Source organism: Panthera uncia (genome assembly GCF_023721935.1).
Source record: "Panthera uncia isolate 11264 chromosome B2 unlocalized genomic scaffold, Puncia_PCG_1.0 HiC_scaffold_24, whole genome shotgun sequence".
NCBI lineage: Eukaryota > Metazoa > Chordata > Mammalia > Carnivora > Felidae > Panthera > Panthera uncia.
In genome coordinates, this window is record NW_026057580.1 from 117,420,145 (window position 1) to 117,437,958 (window position 17,814).

At 49.0% G+C, this 17,814-nt stretch overlaps 1 protein-coding gene across 1 annotated transcript in view; it reads right to left on the reverse strand.

Moving 5' to 3' along the window:
- Positions 1–14,564, reverse strand: part of UNC93A (unc-93 homolog A) — a 36,722-nt gene extending 22,158 nt beyond the window's left edge. The window contains 2 exon segments of the mRNA XM_049654591.1: positions 3,075–3,212; positions 14,433–14,564. Of these exon segments, the coding sequence (XP_049510548.1) occupies positions 3,075–3,212; positions 14,433–14,564 (270 nt within the window).
- Positions 14,565–17,814: the final 3,250 nt, after the last annotated feature.

Below are 17,814 nucleotides of genomic sequence, written 5' to 3' on the forward strand. Positions count from 1 at the left end.
GGTCCTGGCATCATGCGATCACAGGCGTCTGCCTCAGCGCCTGTGAGCACCCCACCCAGACTTTAGCTCCAGGGAGCAAGGAAGGGAAAGAGGTGACATCCGAGTGGAGATGTGAAGGACTAGCCGATCAGTAGCCACAGGGGTGTGAAGGCTGCAGCTGCTGCAGGGGGAAGGCTGTGTAGACGCGTGCCTGGGTCCCGGGGTGAGTCCAGATCAAGGCTGGGACCCTGGGGATTGGGAATGAAGCCCGCCAGTTGAAAGCCAAAGGAAATGACAGGGACAGACACGTGCTTCCAGCATCGCGGAGATGCAGTCATGCCTCGGGTCACTTCTGTCCATGTCATTGAATTCTTTTGCTTAAGCCAGTCCTGACCAATGGAGACAGTTATCCCAGTTAAACCATGTTTACATATTCTGGACCAGCAAAGGAGGAGATAAGGCGGTTCGGGCTGGGACAGAGGGTGGGGGAAGTGGGTGGCGGGATGGTGCACAGAGCTGGAGGTCTGGTCCTCCGACGTCTTCCAAGGAAGAGGGCACCTCAGCAATGATCGTGGGTGCTTCTACTCCCAAGACCCCAGGCAGACTGGGGTGGGCCTGGGTGTGCGGGGGGTGGGGGCCACCTGCTCGCTCTGGGTTGTGGCCCCTGTGTTAAGTACACTTCCAAACACAAGCAACTGGGCCTCTGGGTGGCTCAGCCAGTCGAGTGTCCAACTCGTGATCTCGGCTCAGGTCATGATCTCATGATTCACGGGACTGAGTCCACATCTAGCTCTGTGCTGACAGCACAGAGCCTGCTTGGGATTCTCTCTCTCTCCCTCTCGCTCCGCCCCTTCCCTGCTCCCTCTCTCTCTCTCTCTTTCCTTCTCTCTCTTAAAATAAAATAAAGAGAAGATATTTGCAAATGACGTATCGGATAAAGGGTTTATATGCAAAAATCTATAAAGAACGAGTCAAACTCAACATTCAGAAAACAAATAATCCAGTGAAGAAATGGGCAGAAGACGTGAAAAGACACTTCTCCAACGAAGACATCCAGTTGGCCGAGCGACACATGAAAAGATGCTCAACATCACTCATCGTCACGGAAATACAAATCAAAACCACGATGAGATACCACCTCACACCCGTCAGAGTGGCTAAAATTAACAACTCAGGAAACAACAGATGCTGGCGAGGATGCGGAGAAACGGGAACCCTCTTGCACTGCTGGTGGGAATGCACACTGGTGTGGCCGCTCTGGAAATCAGTGTGGAGGTTCCTCAAAACATTAAAAATAGAACTACCCTACGACCCAGCAACTGCACTACTAGGTATTTATCCAAAAGATACAGGAGTGCTGACTCGAAGGGACACATGCACCCCAATGCTTATAGCAACGCTATCGACAATAGCCAAAGTATGGAAAGAGCTCAAATGTCCATCAAGTGATGAATGGATAAAGACAACATATACACAATGGAATATTACTCGGTAATCAAAAAGGATGAAATCTTGCCGTTTGCAACAACGTGGATGGAACTAGAGTGTGTTACACTGAGTAAAATAAGTCAGTCAGAGAAAGACAAATACCATATGATTTCACTCATATGTGGAATTTAAGAAACAAAACAGATGAACACAGGGGAAGGGAAGGAAAGACAAGATAAGAAAGAGAAGGAGGCAAACCATGAGAGACTCTTAAATATGGAGAACAAACTGAGGGTTGCTGGAGGGGAGGTGGGAGGGGCTGGGGGATGGGCATCGAAGAGGACACCTGCTGGGATGACACCTGCTGGGATGAGCACTGGGTGTTGTATGCAAGGGATGAATCGCTGGGTTCTACTCCCAAAACCAACCCTACACTGTGTATGTATGTTAACTAACTCGGATTTAAAACAAAAACGAAAACAGGTCTCCTACGTCAGAGCCAAAAAGTCATTATGGAGCAGAAGCTGGAAAAACAAGAGAAAGGAGCTAGTTACTGAGAGAAACAGACAACAGGAAATGAGGAAGAGAAGAGAGGAAAACCATCTGACACTTTTCTACCGCTCATGAAACCTACACGTTCCTTCCAATAAACTTTAAAAAGGAAACAACAACAACAACAACAACAACAACAAAAACAAAAAGTAACTACTGGGGGAAGATACAGCCCATCTACTTTTAGGCAAATGTGACTCTTGTTACAGCCTTGTAGAGGCTTGAGGAGGAGAGAGTGCCATGGGGGTTGGGGTCAAAGTTATGGAGACAACTTTGTCCGAGTTCACTGTTTTGCTTAAAGAAGCTTGGAATCCAGGGCGCCTGGGTGGCTCAGTAGGTTAAGTGTCCGACTTCGGCTCAGGTCATGATCTTGCGGTTTGTGGGCTCACTCCCCGTGTCAGGCTGACAGGGGCTGGAGTCTGCTTTGGATTCTGTGTCTCCCTCTCTCTCTGCCCTTCCACTGCTCATGCTCATGCTCTGTCTCTCTCAAAAATAAATAAACATTAAAAAAATTAAAAAAAAGAAGCTTGGAATCTCTATGGTCTAGCAAAATATGATCAATTCATGTTACTACCCCAACCACAAAGCCAAAGGCATGAAGGCACAGAATCCGCAATGAGTCATCCTGTGACTCTCCCTCTTTTTTTTTTTTTTTGAGTGTTTTACTTATGTTTGAGAGAACGAGAACGAGCGGGGGAGGGGTAGAGAGAGAGGACAGAGGATCTGAAGCGGGGTCTGAGCTGTCAGCACGGAGCCCGATGCGGGGCTCGAACTCACGAACCGTGAGATCATGACCTGAACTGACGTTGGTTGCTCAACCGACTAAGCCACCCCGCCGCTCCCGTGTGCCTCTCTCTTTTTAACTGTGTCAAAGGCAAATCACATCACGAGCCCAAGACCCACAGTCCTTGTCCAAGGGTCAAACACACACTCACTGTTGTGCAATCCTGTTGGAGAGGGTGGGGCTGCACATTTGTAAGCACATAAAAACCACTGTTGGAGAGGATTTGGGAGTGAATCAGTTAACAAGAAATCCTACATTCCTTGTCTTCTGTGACCCTGCGGATTCTTAGAGGCCAAGAGATGGACGTTTGTTCAGAAGTGTCCTCACTTACCTGCAGACTCTGTAGACCTCCGTAGGCCGTAAAGAGAAGCAGAAATCCAAATGAAACCACAAGAACATTCTTCAGGCTGCTTTCCGTCATGCTGATTAAAGACGTCAACCATCAGTGGACATGTAGGTTCGTAGTTCCCTAAAAGAAACCACGGGAAAAGCGGTCTGTACCAAGAAGTCACATTCTCTCTCTCGTCGGAGTTAGAGGCACCTAGGCCATTAAGGCTGCTGGGAGTTGATGAGCTTGGTTATCACCGACACCGTGAAACACTAGGGGTGCTGCTATGTATTCACCTTTTCTGCAATCCACAGTAACTACAATCCACAGTAATGGGGCAAAAGATCGGACTTCTATCAGCTTGTACTTGAACTTTCCCCCTATGAACTTCTAGCAGATATAGTCCTTAAAGTAATGATTTTCACGTTATATATATTATATAACGTAATATATGTATAATATGATTACATTATATATAGATATATGTATATAATGGTACCTTTCACATTGAAAGAAATTGTCAATGGTGCAGAATATGGATGTACTTGTCTTTTTAAAAAAATTTTTAAATATTTGTTTATTTTTGAGACAGAGACAGAGCATGAACAGGGGAGGGTCAGAGAGAGAGAGACACAATCCGAAGCAGGTTCCAGGCTCTGAGCTGTCAGCACAGAGCCCGACGCGGGGCTCGAACTCACGGACCGTGAGATCATGACCTGAGCCGAAGTCGGACGCCCAACCGACTGAGCCACTGAGGCGCCCCTGGATGTACTTGTCTTAAAGAACAGAGTATAAATGTGAGTTTCAAGATACATAGCTCAACTTCTGAAAAATAGTTAACATGATTGTAAGATCCAAGGGCCAAAGTATTAAAAAAATTTTTTTTAATGTTTATTTATTTTTGAAAGAGAGAGAGAGAGTGAGCAGGGGGAGGGGCAGAGAGAGGGAGACACAGAATCCAAAGCAGGCTCCAGACTCTGAGCTGTCAGCACAGAGCCTGACATGGGTCTTGAACACACAGACTGTGAGATCATGACCTGAGTCAAAGTCAGACGCTTAACCAACTGAGCCACCCAGGTGCCCCAATTCTATTTTTAATTTTTGAGGAACCTCCATACTGTTTTTCAGAGCAGCTACACCAGTCTGCATTCCCACCAACGCATGAGGGTTCCCCTTTCTCTGAATCCTCGCCAACCCTTGTTTCCAGTGTTGTTAATTTTAACTATCCTAACGGGTGTCAGGTGATATCTCATTGCGGTTTTGATTCACATTTTCTAATGATTCAAGACGTGTGTATTTATTCACGTACCTGTTGTCTTTTTGTATATCTTATTTGGAGAAGTGGCTATCAGGTCCTTTGCCCATTTTTTAATTGGGTCGTTTATTTGTCTTTTGTCCTTTCTTGCTATTGAGTTTTGTGCATTCTTTATATATTTTGGATGTTAGCCCCTTATCAGATACATGGGTTGCAAATACTTTTCCCATTCCATAGGTCGTCTTTTCACTTTGTTGGTGGTTTCTTCAGCTGAGCAGAAGCTTTTTGTTTGATGAAGTCCCACTTGTTTATTTTTCGTTTTGTTGCCTGTGCTGTAGGTGTCGCATCCAGACATTACCACCTAGAGTCATGTCAAGGAGATTTATTGCTAAGTTTTCTTCTAGGCGTTTCATGACAGCAGGTCTTATATTTAAGTCTTTAACCATGTTGAGTTAATTCTGGGTGGAGTAAGATATGGGCCCAGTTTCATTCTTTTCCATGTGAATATCCAATTATTCCAGCACCATTTATTGAGAAGACTGTCTTCTTTCCTCTGTTGAGTATTCTTGGCTCCCTTGTCAAACACTGGTTAACTGTATAATGCTTGGGTTTATTTCTGGGCTTCCATTTCTGTTCCATTGGTGTATTCACCTGTTTTTATGCCAGTACCTTACTCTTTTGATGACTAGTGCTTTATAGTACAGCTTCCAGTCAGGGAGTGATGTTTTCTGCATTGTTCTTAGGATTTATTTGGCTATTTGGGTCTTTTGTGGTTCCATATAAATTTTAGGAGGTTTTTTCCACCTCTGTAAAAAATGCCATTGGAATCTTCATAGGGATTGCCTTAAATCTATAGAAGGCTTATGGTAGTATTAGCATTTTAACAATATTAATTCTTCTAATCCATGAACATGGGATACTTTTCCATTTATTTGTGTCTTCTTTAATGTCTTTCATCAATGTCTTATAGTTTTCAGAGTACAGATCTTTCACCTCCTTAAATTTATTCTTAAGTATTTTGTTTTTTATGCTATCCCACTTACAAGTGGGATAAATTTCAATTATTTCCTTTTGTGAACATTTGTTCTTGGTGTATAGAAACACTACTGATTTTCATATGCTGATTTTGTATCCTGCAACTTTACTGAATTCATTGATTAGATCTAACCATTTTTTGGTTGAATCTTTAGGATTTTCTCTATATAAAATAATATCATTTGCAAATAGAGACAATTTTACTTCTTCCCTTTTAATTATGATCCCCTTTATTTCTTTTTCTTGCCTGATTGCTCTAGCTAGGACTTCTATATTATGTTGAATAGAAGTGGTGAGAGCGGGCACTGTTGTCTTCTTGATCTTAGAGGAAAAGTTTTCAAACTTTCACCATTGAGCATGATGTTAGCTATGGGCTTGTTATATATGGTCTTTATGATGTTAAGATATGTTCGTTCTATACCTAGTTTGTTAAGAGTTTTTATTGAGAAAAAAATGTTGAATTTTGCCAAATGCTTTTTCTGCCTCTATTAAAATGATTATATGATTCTTTTTTTTAATTTTTTTAATGTTTTTTTAAAATTTATTTTTGAAGGAGAGAGAGAGACAGAGCACGAGTGGGGGGAGGGGCAGAGAGAGGGAGACATAGAATTTGAAGCAGGCTCCAGGCTCTGAGCTGTCAGCACAGAGCCCGACGCGGGGCTTGAACTCACAAACTGCGAAATCATGACCTGAGCCGAAGTCGGACGCTCAACCTACCGAGCCACCAAGGTGCCCCAAAATGATATGATTCTTTTCTTTCATTCTATTAATGTGATGTATCACAATGATTGATTTTTATATGTCGAATTATCCTCACATTTCAAAAGGTAAATCCCTTTTGATGATGGTGGACAGTCCTTTTAGTGTGCTGCTGAATTTGGCTTGCTAGTATTTTATTGAGAATTTTGCATCAATATTCATCAGGGATATTGACCTGTAGGCCTTTTGTTTGTTTCTTTGTTTTTCTGGTAGCATCCTTTTTGGATTGGTATCAGGATAATGCTGACGTCATAAAATGAGTTTAGGAACATCTCCCCTCTTCAATTTTTTGGAAGAGCTTGAGAAGAATTAGTGTTAATTCTTCTTTAAATGTTTGGTAAAATTCACTGATAAAGCCAGTGGTCCTGGGCTTTTCTTCATTGGGAGATTTTTTATTACTTTGTCAATCTCCTTCCTAGAAATTTGTCTATTCATATTTTTAATTTCTTCCTTATTTAGTCTTGGTAGTTATATGTTTCTAAAAATTTTTCCATTTTTTTCTAGGTTGTCCAGTTTGTTGGCATATAGTTTCTCCTCATAGCCTCTTATGGTCCTTTGAATCTATGTGGTATCCACTCTAAAGTTTCCTTTTTCATTTATAATTTAGTGGATTTGGATCCTTTCTCTTTTGTTTTTGGTTAGGTAAGGATTTGTGAATTTTATCATCTCAAAGAACCAAGTCTTACTTTAGCTAATCTTTTCTATTGTTTTTCTTTCTTTATTTCATTTATTTCTGCTCTAATCTTTATTATTTCCTTTCTTCTTCTAACTTTGTGTTCACTTTTTCCTTAAGGCATAAAGTTCAGTTGTTTATTTGGGATATTTTTTGCTTCTTAATATAGGAATTTATTGCGATAAACTTCCCTCTTAGAACTGTTTCTTCTGCACCCCACAAGTTCTGATACATTATGTTTCCATTTTTGTTTTTCTCAAAAAACTTTTTTATTTCTCCTTTAATTTCTTCTTTGATCCATTAGTTGTTCAGGGAGTGTTGTTTAATTTTCATGTGTTTATAAATTTTCCAGTTTTCCTTCTGTTATTGATTTCTGCGTTCATGACATTGTGGTCAGAGAAGATACTTGATATAATTTCAATCATTTAGAATTTGCTAAGACTTGTTTCATGGTCTAACATATAGTTTATTCTAAAAATGGCCCACGTGTACCTGAAATGAATGTGTATTACAATGCTCTGTACGTGTCTATTAGGGCCATTTGGTCTACAGTGTTGTTCAAATCTGTTGTTTCCATATTGATTCTCTGCATGATCTCTCCACTGTTGAGAATGGGGTAGTAAAGTCCTTAACTATTATTGTATTCTTACTGATTTATTCTTTTACCTCTGCTAGCTTTTCCTGTATATATTTAGGGTACAGTGTTGAGTACAGAAATGTTGAGTACAGAAATATTTATAATTGTTATATCTTTTTGATGTATTGACCCTTTTATCATCATTTAATAATCTTCTTTGTCTCTTTGTTACCGTTTTTAGTTTAAAGTCTGTTTCGTCCAGCGTAGATATATCTACCCCTGCTTTGTTGTTGTTACCATTTGCTTGAAATGTCTTTTCCATTCCTTCACCCTCAGTCTGTGAGTGTCTTTAAGGCTAACATGAGCCCCTTCTAGACAGCATATTGTTTGATCTTGGTTGTTTATCCATTCAGCTGTTCTATGTCTTTTAATTGGAGAATTCAATCCCTTTATGTTTAAAATAATTATTGATAGGTAAGGACTTACTATTGCCATTTTGTTGTTTCCTGTTTTTCCGTTTTTATTTTTATTTTTATTTATTTATTTTTTTGTCTTTGCTGACAATTTAATTACAATTTGTCTCAGTGTAGCCCTAATTGGGCTCAACCTATTTGGACCTCATGGATCTGGATGTCCATTTCTCTCCCCAGGTTTGGGGAGTTCTCGGTCATTGTTACTTTCAATATACTTTCTGTTCCTTTCTCCTTCTCTTCTCCTTCTGGAATTTCCATAATGTGAGTATTGTTTCTTTTTATCGTGTCGTATAATTCCCATAGGCTTTCTTCACTCTTTTTCATTCTTTTGTCTCTTTGCTCCTCTGACTAATTTCCATTGTCCTGTCCTCCAGGTCACTGATTCTTTATTCTGCGTGGCTGAGTCTACTCTTAAAAACTTCTCTTCTGTTGAATTCTTCAGCTCAGTTATTGAATTTTTCAACTCCAGGATTTCATTTGTTTGCTTCGATGGTCGCTATCCCTTGTTGAACTTCTTATTTTGTTCACGCATTGTTTTCCTAATTTTGTTTAGTTGTCTGTCTGTGTTCTTGCACTTCACTAAACTTCCTTAACAGGATTATTCTGAATTGTCTGTCTGATGGTTCATAGATCTCCATTTCTTTAGAGTCAGTGATTGGAGCTTTATTGGTTTCCTTTGGTTGTGTCGTACTTACCTGATTTTTCATGATCCTTGATTCACTGCAGTGGTATCTGTGCATTTGAGTAACTGAGCTCTTCTAGATGTTCCAGATTTGCTTTGGCAGGGAGAGTTCTTCACCAGTCAGTTCAGTTTGAGTTTCTGGGTGTGTCTGCTGGTAACGTCCTTGGGCAGATGGGCCCTACTATTACGGTCTATTTTTGGCAAGGCAGCTTTTCCAGCTCTGTGGTTGGGAATTGGGGTTGTGCTACTGGCTGAGAACTGTTGAATAGGATTGCTGGTTTGTTTCCCTACCCAAGTGAGGCTGTAGGATGGGCTCCATGTCTGGCTGGACTCTCTGGTCAGATTTACCAGCTGGCCAGGGCTGGGTAATATTCAGTACTAGCCGGGGCTGTGAATTAGCCTCCCTGCCTTGGCAGGGCTGCAGGACCAGGACCTGTACAGCTCATGGTCTGGGGACCTGAATCAGGCCAGAATTCTCTGGTCAGGTGAGGCCACCGGTTAGCTCTGCAGATGGGGGAGGTCACAGGCTGGACTCTCGGTTCAAGTGCCGCTGTACGTAGGACTATTGAGTGGGCTACTCAGCTTCTCACGTGCTTTGGTTAGGTTCCCTGGCCTGACAGGCTGAAAGCTGTCTTCAGTGATGAGCGGGGCTGTGAATTAGACGGGCAGGGATGCCCAGGAACAACAGGGGAAACAGTTCTAAAGCTGGTAGAGTTCTTTGTTTCTTAACTCAAGCCAACCCGTACCCCCAAGCTCCCTGGAAGAACAGGGCCCCTAGCTTTGCTCTGCGAACTATCGCCTCTGTCTGCCCCTCTCTCTGCTCTAGCACTGCTGGGTCACATGGCTTCCAGGCGTTGTCACCAACCCTTCTGTCTATACGGGGCTGGAAGACACTCTGCACCGCGGATGGGGCTGTGTCTCAGCCCCTGCGCCCGGACAGGAAGAGGAAAAGACATTCCAGGTTTCTCTTGGTTTCCCAAACAAGCTGTCTGGTTTGGAGGGGCTGGGACTCGGCTGTGCACTAATTTCCCTGCCGTGTGCCACACGGGAAGCCCCCACATTCAAGTGCTGGCTTTTTCTGGGGGCCGTCAGCTCTGCCTGCCCGCCTCTGGGCTCCAGCAGCACTGGGTGCACGGCTTCCAGGACTGGTTGCCAGCCCTTCTGCTCAAACGGGGCTAGAAGGCAGCCTCCACGGTGAGCGGGGCTGTGACTCAGCACCTTGCCTGGGCACGGGCGAACTGGGCTCCAGGGCTGGCAGGATCCTCGTCTGAGGGTCCGAATCAGGCAGGTCTGCACCCCATCCCGTTCCCCGGGCAGACCGCGCCCCTGGCTTCTGCAGTTTTGCTGTGGAACAAAACCTCTCACTGGTTTCCCTGCTTGGGCACCGCAAGCATGAACTTGGTCTGCCAAGATCCAAGTGCCGTTGCAAGCCCCGCCCCCCTCCTCCCTGACAGTCACATTCCCAGTGGTCGAGCCCTGCACATTCCCCTGCATTCCCCATGGTATGAAATCAGATTAGGGGCTCCCACAAAATGACTCACGTGCCGGGCAGCCTAGCTGTGAGCCCAGGTTCCCTCTTCCCACTGGAAGAACCAGAGGCTGGGGAGAGACCTGTCCGCATGGCGCTGTGCTGGCCTGGGGGAGGGGCAGAGTGGCCAGCGTGTGGCCGTGTGGTCGTTTCTCTTACCCTGTTGCTGTGGGATGGCCTGGTCTCTGAGGCGCAGGCGGTGCCTCGGCCCCACTCCCCTGTTCCGGGATTCTCTCACTGGTGTTGTTCTTCAATAGTCGTGAGTGGCTCTCGGGAGAGGGAGCGAAGTCAGGGACAAGCTATGTTGCCATCCTAGTGACGACATCCAGAATATCTCCTAAGGGAGGTCCACTAGGACCGTGCCCAGGCCGTGCCTGTGATGAGGACAAGTTTAGAGGAGGCCCCAGCCTCAGAAGTATGTGCTCCCTAATTTACACACTCCTGCAGGGACGAGCGTGGGAAATTCCAGAAACCCGAAAGCTGTCTTGACTTGTCAGCCAGTTTCAACATTATTAGCAAAAAGCATAACTGGAACTGTGAACCTGGGCCCCGGGGTGAGCCTCAAATGGCTGATGCCTTCGGGTGTCAAAAATACCCATAACCACCTTTTTCTTTAAAATTAACAGGGGCACCCGGGGGGCTCAGTCGGATGAGTGTCCGACTTCGGCTCAGGTCATGATCTTGCCATTCATGAGTTCGAGCCCCGCGTCGGGCTCTGTGCCGACAGCTCGGAGCCTGGAGCCTGCCGCGGATTCTGTGTCTCCCTCTCTCTCAAAAATAAATAAACATTAAAAAAAAATAAAATTAACATCAGCACCTTATCACTTGGAGGAGAAAAGGATGGTTTTGTAGATCTGCTTGAATCCTCAGGATCCCTCACTGGATATTAAGGTGAAAGACTCAGTGCCTGGCACACCGCTGAGACAAAGAATGTTCTAGAGACTCATGGGGTCTGACAGGCAGGAGATTTTCCCAGCCACTAGGTGCCACTGTTGGGCTAACGCTGAGCTCCCTTAATGCTCCCAGGGGGCGTCCTAGAAGGTCACACTTGAAATCAGCAAACTTCCAGCTAAGAAGCTAAAGACAGCCTTAATTCTCGGAAGTCTAATCAGGGATAGGCTCTTTTAAAGAAATTACTTCTGGAAGCAAATTAATATCAATTTTCTTGACATTTAAACCTGATGCCTTTGTTGATAAAAGCAGCACCATACAAATTCAAATTTGTCGTCATCATTACTTACACTTTCATCTAATAAAGATGAAAAATGTGTATGTAAGGACAGGAGCAAATTATTGCTTGAAGTTCGGAATTCTTATACTTCGGAAACAAATGTATTTGGTGGCTCCTTTTTTTTTTTTTCCTGGAAGAGCAATTTATACTCTCTGATCTCTGGCTCCAGAAAGCATTCTCTTCATCTCCTAGCCAGGGTTTCAAAGCATCTGAAGCCTCGAAGGGGCAGGCTGGCCGGTGGGTGAGGCGGGTGCCTGTGAGGAGCACGCTGGTCGGCGGTCCTCTGGAGCGGGCTGGGGTCCTCCTGGGTCCTGTCCTCCCTCAGCCGAGGCCCCTCCTGCTCCTCATCGCTTATCAGAGAGCGGAGACCCTGCTCAGGACAAAGTCAGCAGAAGCAGGGCCCGGAGAAGGACCTGAAATATCCGTAACTGTGTTCATGCTCACGGTGTTCCCTCGGAGCCGTGCTGCGATTCTGGGTCCTCCCCGCCCCCGGGGTCCCTCGCGCTCATTCCTCCTGAGCCTCAGAGGCCTGACCACGCAGCCCGCATCTTCCACAGGAATCCGCAGAGCCCCCGAGCCGCGGCTTCTGGAAAGGCTAAGCAGCGTCATCTTGTCCCAGAGAGAAAGGCTGGCGGGCCACGCTTAGCGCTCCTGTGTGTGCCCGCCAGCGTCGCGACGCGGAACGAACCTGAGAGGGGAAACGCCCCACGCCATCCTCTTGTATCTGGACATATATTTTTAAAGATTGTGTTTAATGTTTCGTTTTAATTGAAGGAGAGAGAGACAGAGAGACAGAATGCGAGCGGGGGAGGGACAGAGAGAGAGGGAGACACAGAATCCGAAGTAGGCTCCGGGCTCCGAGCTGTCAGCACAGAGCCCGACGCGGGGCTTGAACCCATGAACCGTGAGATCGTGACCCGAGCTGAAGTCGGACGCCAAACCGACTGAGACCCCAGGCGCCCCACACTCTGGTATTTGGGAGGGGAAGGGAGGCCCCAGGTTTAGCCCACACGTGTGTGTGCACATGCACCCACGCCCCTTTTGCTTTTCACGTGCACGCTCCCTTTCCCTCCGGTGGGCCTTCTGCTGCCCGAGCTCCAGCACCAACTTCTGCAGTCGTTCAAGCTACTTGCCGGGCCTGCCCTGGGTCAGATACGCCCGTAGCACCCAGAATCGTATCTGGACACTGACGGAACACAAGGGCTTTGTTTGCAATGAAGCAAACAGAGAAATCAAACAAGTTCAGGTGGGGGTACAGACTGTCCCCCAGTAGAGCAGGTCATATGAAGGATCGTATGCGGAGGGCGATCACACTCAACCCCCACCCCCATCTCCATGAGGGTGACAGAGCGGCTGCCCGGCTCCACCGATGCCCACCCAGAGGGGTCTTCCCCCACAGAGAGTTCCAGCCCCATGTCTTGTGAGCCCAACAGAGCCCGAGACCTTCTGCTTGAACAGGGTCCTGGGGAGCCCTGTGAGTAGCTAAGAAAGCTGGGACAGTCAAGGGCCAAATACACCTTCACCCGTGATCCCTGGGCGAGCGGCAGAGTGGTGGTCATGTTGGAATGTTCTGGGTAGTTTTCAATTCATTATTTTGTCTGCACAGGCAAAGCTTCGGGGATGTAAAACTACTTTGGTAAATCTCCAAGGATAATTTTGTGCCTTTGATCCCACAACACGCAAACGTCCATAAAGTTTGAATTATGTCCCCAAAGTCAGCAACATCACACGTGTGGATTTTACCTAGTTCTGTGACTCCTTCGCTCCCGTCATTACCGTGGCACACGGCGTCCTGAATCGTGGAGAACGCTGGATGTTTTCCTGGTTTGCTTTTGGTCGCAAGGAGCTCAAACGACTCTATTCAGTAGTACCTCGGGAAATCCTTGCATAAGACCTGTTTTCGCTTCGGCAAGTTGCAGGACCTGTTTGCAAATTGCAGATCATCCAGCAGCTGCTTATCTGGGAACTGCTTGGCTCTCTGGGAAAGATTTGCCGGCAAGGTGTGGAAAGGCAGACCGGATGAGAGCGTGGTGTGGCCGAGAACATTTTATAAACCCTTCTACTGAACATTTTTGTTTGGTTTTTGAACAAAAGTAGCACGGGCCCGTTTTAATGGAAAAAGTCATCTCCATGGGGCCCAGAAGCAAAACAAATGAGCGGATAAAGAAGAAAGAGACAAATCAAAACACAGGCTCTTGAGCACAGAGGACACCCTGGTCACCGGAGGGGAGGGGTGGGGGAAGGGAGCAGTGGTTTGGCGTGCGATGTGGCGATGAGGACTGTGTGGGGTGTGGATGTCGAATCACTCTCTTGTACACCTGGATCTAATATAACACGGTGTGTTGACTATATTTCGATGAAAAATGAAGACATTTCATAAGAAAAAAGAAAACTTTCGGACACGTGCATATGCGGACGTGAGTACCAATATACACACAGGTGCACGCGTTGCACACCCGCATACGATGAGCCTACAAGCAGACTCAGGCCAAACCCTTCTCTGCACAGCACAAGTGTGGGCGTAGGGGGCGAACGTGCCCTCTGTCCCATGCACCTGTATACCGTTCCCCCATTTTTAGGAAAACCATTTAATTTGAAAAAGCATAAAGATTTTTACTACGTTATTACTTTTTTTAGAGAAAGGGAACGAGGGTGTGCGAGCGGGGGGGGGGGGGGTTGCAGAGAGCGACTCTCAAGCAAGCTCCACGCCCAGCACAGAGCCTGATGCGGGGCTCGACCCCACGAACTGTGGGATCATAACCTGAGCTGAAATCGAGAGTCAGGCGTTGGGCTGACTGAGCCACCCAGGCCCCCCAAGAGTAAACATTTTTAAAGGAAACTATATTTATAGAAAGGGTTTTGTGACAAAGAACTCTGAACATTAAACTGAAACTCAGAATTATTTCTAGGCCTCTGACTTCATCAGAACCCTCTCTGAGGCGTTCTCCTGCCTCCCCGGCCCCCGAAGCCAATGCAAACAGGCGCCCAAGTAGCTGCCGCCAGAAACCCCTAGCCCTGCTCACAGCTTCCTGTGCTTCCAGACGGAGCCTCACCGCCACCCCCCGCCCCTGCACGAGGCGCGGGCGTCCCTCGGAAGCGTGGCGGAACCCCACTGCCACCCTGCTGCCCGTGACCGCTTCGTCCCCACCTGCTTCCACACGGGGTCAGCAGCTCCTCGAGGCCCGGCCTGTCTGGGACGAGCCGGAGAGAAGCAGGACGTGCGCTTGAGCCCCTGGAGGCGGCCTGGCCGACAGCTGTGCACACGGCTCCCTGCGGACATTCCCTCCAGGGCCGCGGGGACACGTGCGGTGCTGCGGCCTGAGACCCCTGGCTAGGCCCGCTCGCCGTGGTGGCCACACGCTGGACGCTGCCCTCTGCCCCCGAGGATCAGCTGTCCCCCGCCTCCCCCGCCCCGTCTGGGAGGCAGCCACGCACCTGCTGCTGCCACTCAGTCAGGAAGCTCTCCCCGCGCCTCCACGACTGTGGCGGGGCCGTGGGACCAGAGGCCGTGACACGGTGGGGAGGCACAGAGAAATCAGGCTGATGACGTGTCCGGGAACCGGGGGATCGTGACTCACAGGTGAGCAAGGGCTCTGCGCTCACAGCGCACGGCCTGCGGGGCAACTCGGCCCTTGGGGGCCAGGGTCCCGCCACCGGGGCCCCGTGTGCCGCGTTCCCAAGGCAGGGCGCCCAGCTGGTGTGAACCTGGAGCCTTCCACACAGATGTCTCCCTGAGGGTCCTTCAGCAGCCGGGAGTCAGCAGCGCACCTGCTGTGTCGGCCGACCTCCCGAACCCCACGCGGGCCTGCCCCTCACCTCGCGACCGGATTTCCTCGGGAAAACGGGCTGTGCGTGGGTTCTGCGAGCCAAGTCGCGTCTTTCCAAGTCATCGCTGATAGTCTGTGTTTTCACACGGCCCCTGCTGTAGGAGTTTTCCCAGCTGAAGGCAGCTGAGAAAAGGCGGACACAGAGAAACCCGCTGCCTTCCCCCGACCAGGAAGGGCAAGGTGATTCTTAATCACGAGAGGAGCCTAGACTCAGCGCAGAGTTGGCACCGGAAGACCCGGATCGCAGACCCCGTGTAGACAGCCCCATCTTCCCTCCTCTCCCCGTGTATTCGCCAGCGTGGAACCCCCAGGCCCCTTCCCTCTCTTGTCCCTTGTCTACAAACGCACTGTTCCTCGGCAGAGATGTCGCTGAAGCCAGGTTCCAACCACCCCCTTGTGTTACTGGTCCCGAGCCCCCCCACGTGCTTGCTGGGCTTCTGTGGTTTCTCTCCTGCTCATCTGTCTTCCTCAGCAACGACCGTACGACGGCAGAGAGCCTGTGATGCCGGGGGGCAGGCAGTGGCCACCAGGTGTCAGGAAAGTCCACATCTGGGGCACCACTTGCCAGATACGGCTCTGCGTTTTGGGGGCAGCCTTGAGAATCATCTGGAAAATGGAAGATCAGACTGTCATAAACAGATGAACAGACAGAAAGTCCACGGAGCCCCACGTCCCTGAAGCAGCCAGCCGCCTCCGCAGTGACCGATCCTTCCAGATTCTTCCAGGGCCTGCGGCTGTCCCAGGGTCCGGGGAGGAGGCAGCATGACGGGCTGACCCGGCCTAACGGCGACCCCCTGAGACTGGGGGTTTAGCAGGACAACCACGTGACTGGGCACAACACAGATTCACAAGACCCAATGTTTACGGACGGTATTAGCCCTGGAGAAGCTTCTCACGGGTCATGAGGGCTGCATTTCATGTATTTATTTTTTCATTTACATCTAAATTAGTTAGCATCTAGTGCAACAATGATTTCAGGAGTAGATTCCTTAGGGCCCCTTCCCCATTTAGCCCATCTCCCCTCCCACACCCCCTCCAGCAACCCTCTGTTCTCTGTATTTAAGAGTCTTTTGTGTTTTGTCCCTCTCCCTGTTTTTATATTATTTTTGTTTCCCTCCCCTTATGTTCATCTGTTTTGTCTCTTAAAGCCCTCAAATGAGTGAAGTCATCTGATTTTTGTTTTCTCTGACTAATTTCACTTACCATAATACGCTCCAGTTCGATCCACGTAGTTGCCAAAGGCAAAATTTCATTGTTTTTGATTGCTGGGTAGTAACTCCATTGTATGTATAGACCACACCTTCTTTATCCATTCACCCATTGAGGGACATTTGGGCTCTTTCCATCCTTTGGCTACTGTCGACTGCGCTGCTAAAAACACGGGGGTGCGTGTGGAGGGCTGCATTTTCTTACGTCCCTAGTGTGTGCACGCAGCCGTTCCACCACCGGTTTTGCTAGAGGAGAGGAAATAAAACAGAGCAAGGCTGAGAAGGTGCCGGAAGGTGCCCACCCAGCTGCCGCTGAAGTCTGGGTTTCAACCTTCCCCTAGTGGATGCAGATCCGTGAGACAGCGGCGTTTGGGGACAAGAGGAACTGTCCCACCGAGGCCGTGCTACGGGAGGCGACAGGAAACGGCGCTCCCATGCCGACCTGTGCTCCATATGTGAGTGAGAGACAAGGGCCCCGGGGAAGGGGTGGATAGGAGGAGCAGAAGGGCGTGAACTGGTCCTGTGGCCAGGCCGGGGATGGACACGAGGTCACTGCACACGAGGACAGGACCCTGGACCAGTGTGAACAAGGACACGAGGTCACTGCACCTGGAATCTTTCTCTGATGCCCAAAGGGTCAGCAGTGACGGGAATCCAGTCCTGGACCCCGGAGCGCACAAACCACGGGGAGGAAAGGAGATGACACACAGACACAGGTGCACACACAGACATGCACACATAGACACAGAGACGCACACACCGCACGCACACACACAGACACACGTAGATGCACACACAGACGCACACACCACATGCACGCGCATGCACACACATAGGCACACAGATAGACGCACACACAGACACAGACACGCACAGACAAGCCATGTGATGACGGAGACCGTGACCAGGGAGACGGTGTGTGGACCAAGCACCGCCAAGGAGGGCAGCCCCACCAGAGGCCCAGAGAAAGGCCCGGAACAGACGGCTCCTCCAGGGCCTTTGCAGGAGCGCCGCCCAGCTGACCCTTGCTCAGATGTCAGCCTCCAGAGCTGGGAGACGATAGGCCACCCCGCTTGTTGGACTTGGCCGCTGGCCCAGGGAGGGTTTCCGAGCCACGCCTGGGCCGCCACGTGAGCGGAGGCTTGCCCCGCAGGAACGGAGGATGGCGGCCCCCGAGATGTGTCCCCACGCCGGCAGCATCGTGTCCCCTGGGAACCAAAGCTCGGGTGGGGCGCCCCGGGTGACTCGGGTGCGGGCTGAGTGTGGGAATGCGGGCGGGAAGGACGCCCGCACAGCGGAGCCGTGGGCAGGGTCCGCTTGTGACGCCACGCTGACGCTTAAGCGTGAGGGCTGTGGATTCTCCCCCGGCGTGTTAGCACCTCCTGCGACGGACCGACGGTCTGCAGGCTGGCTGCAGGCTCAAGTGACAGTGCGCGCTGTGCGGGGACGGCCGCTCCCCCCCCCCCCCCCCCCCCCCCCCCCCCCCCCCCCCCCC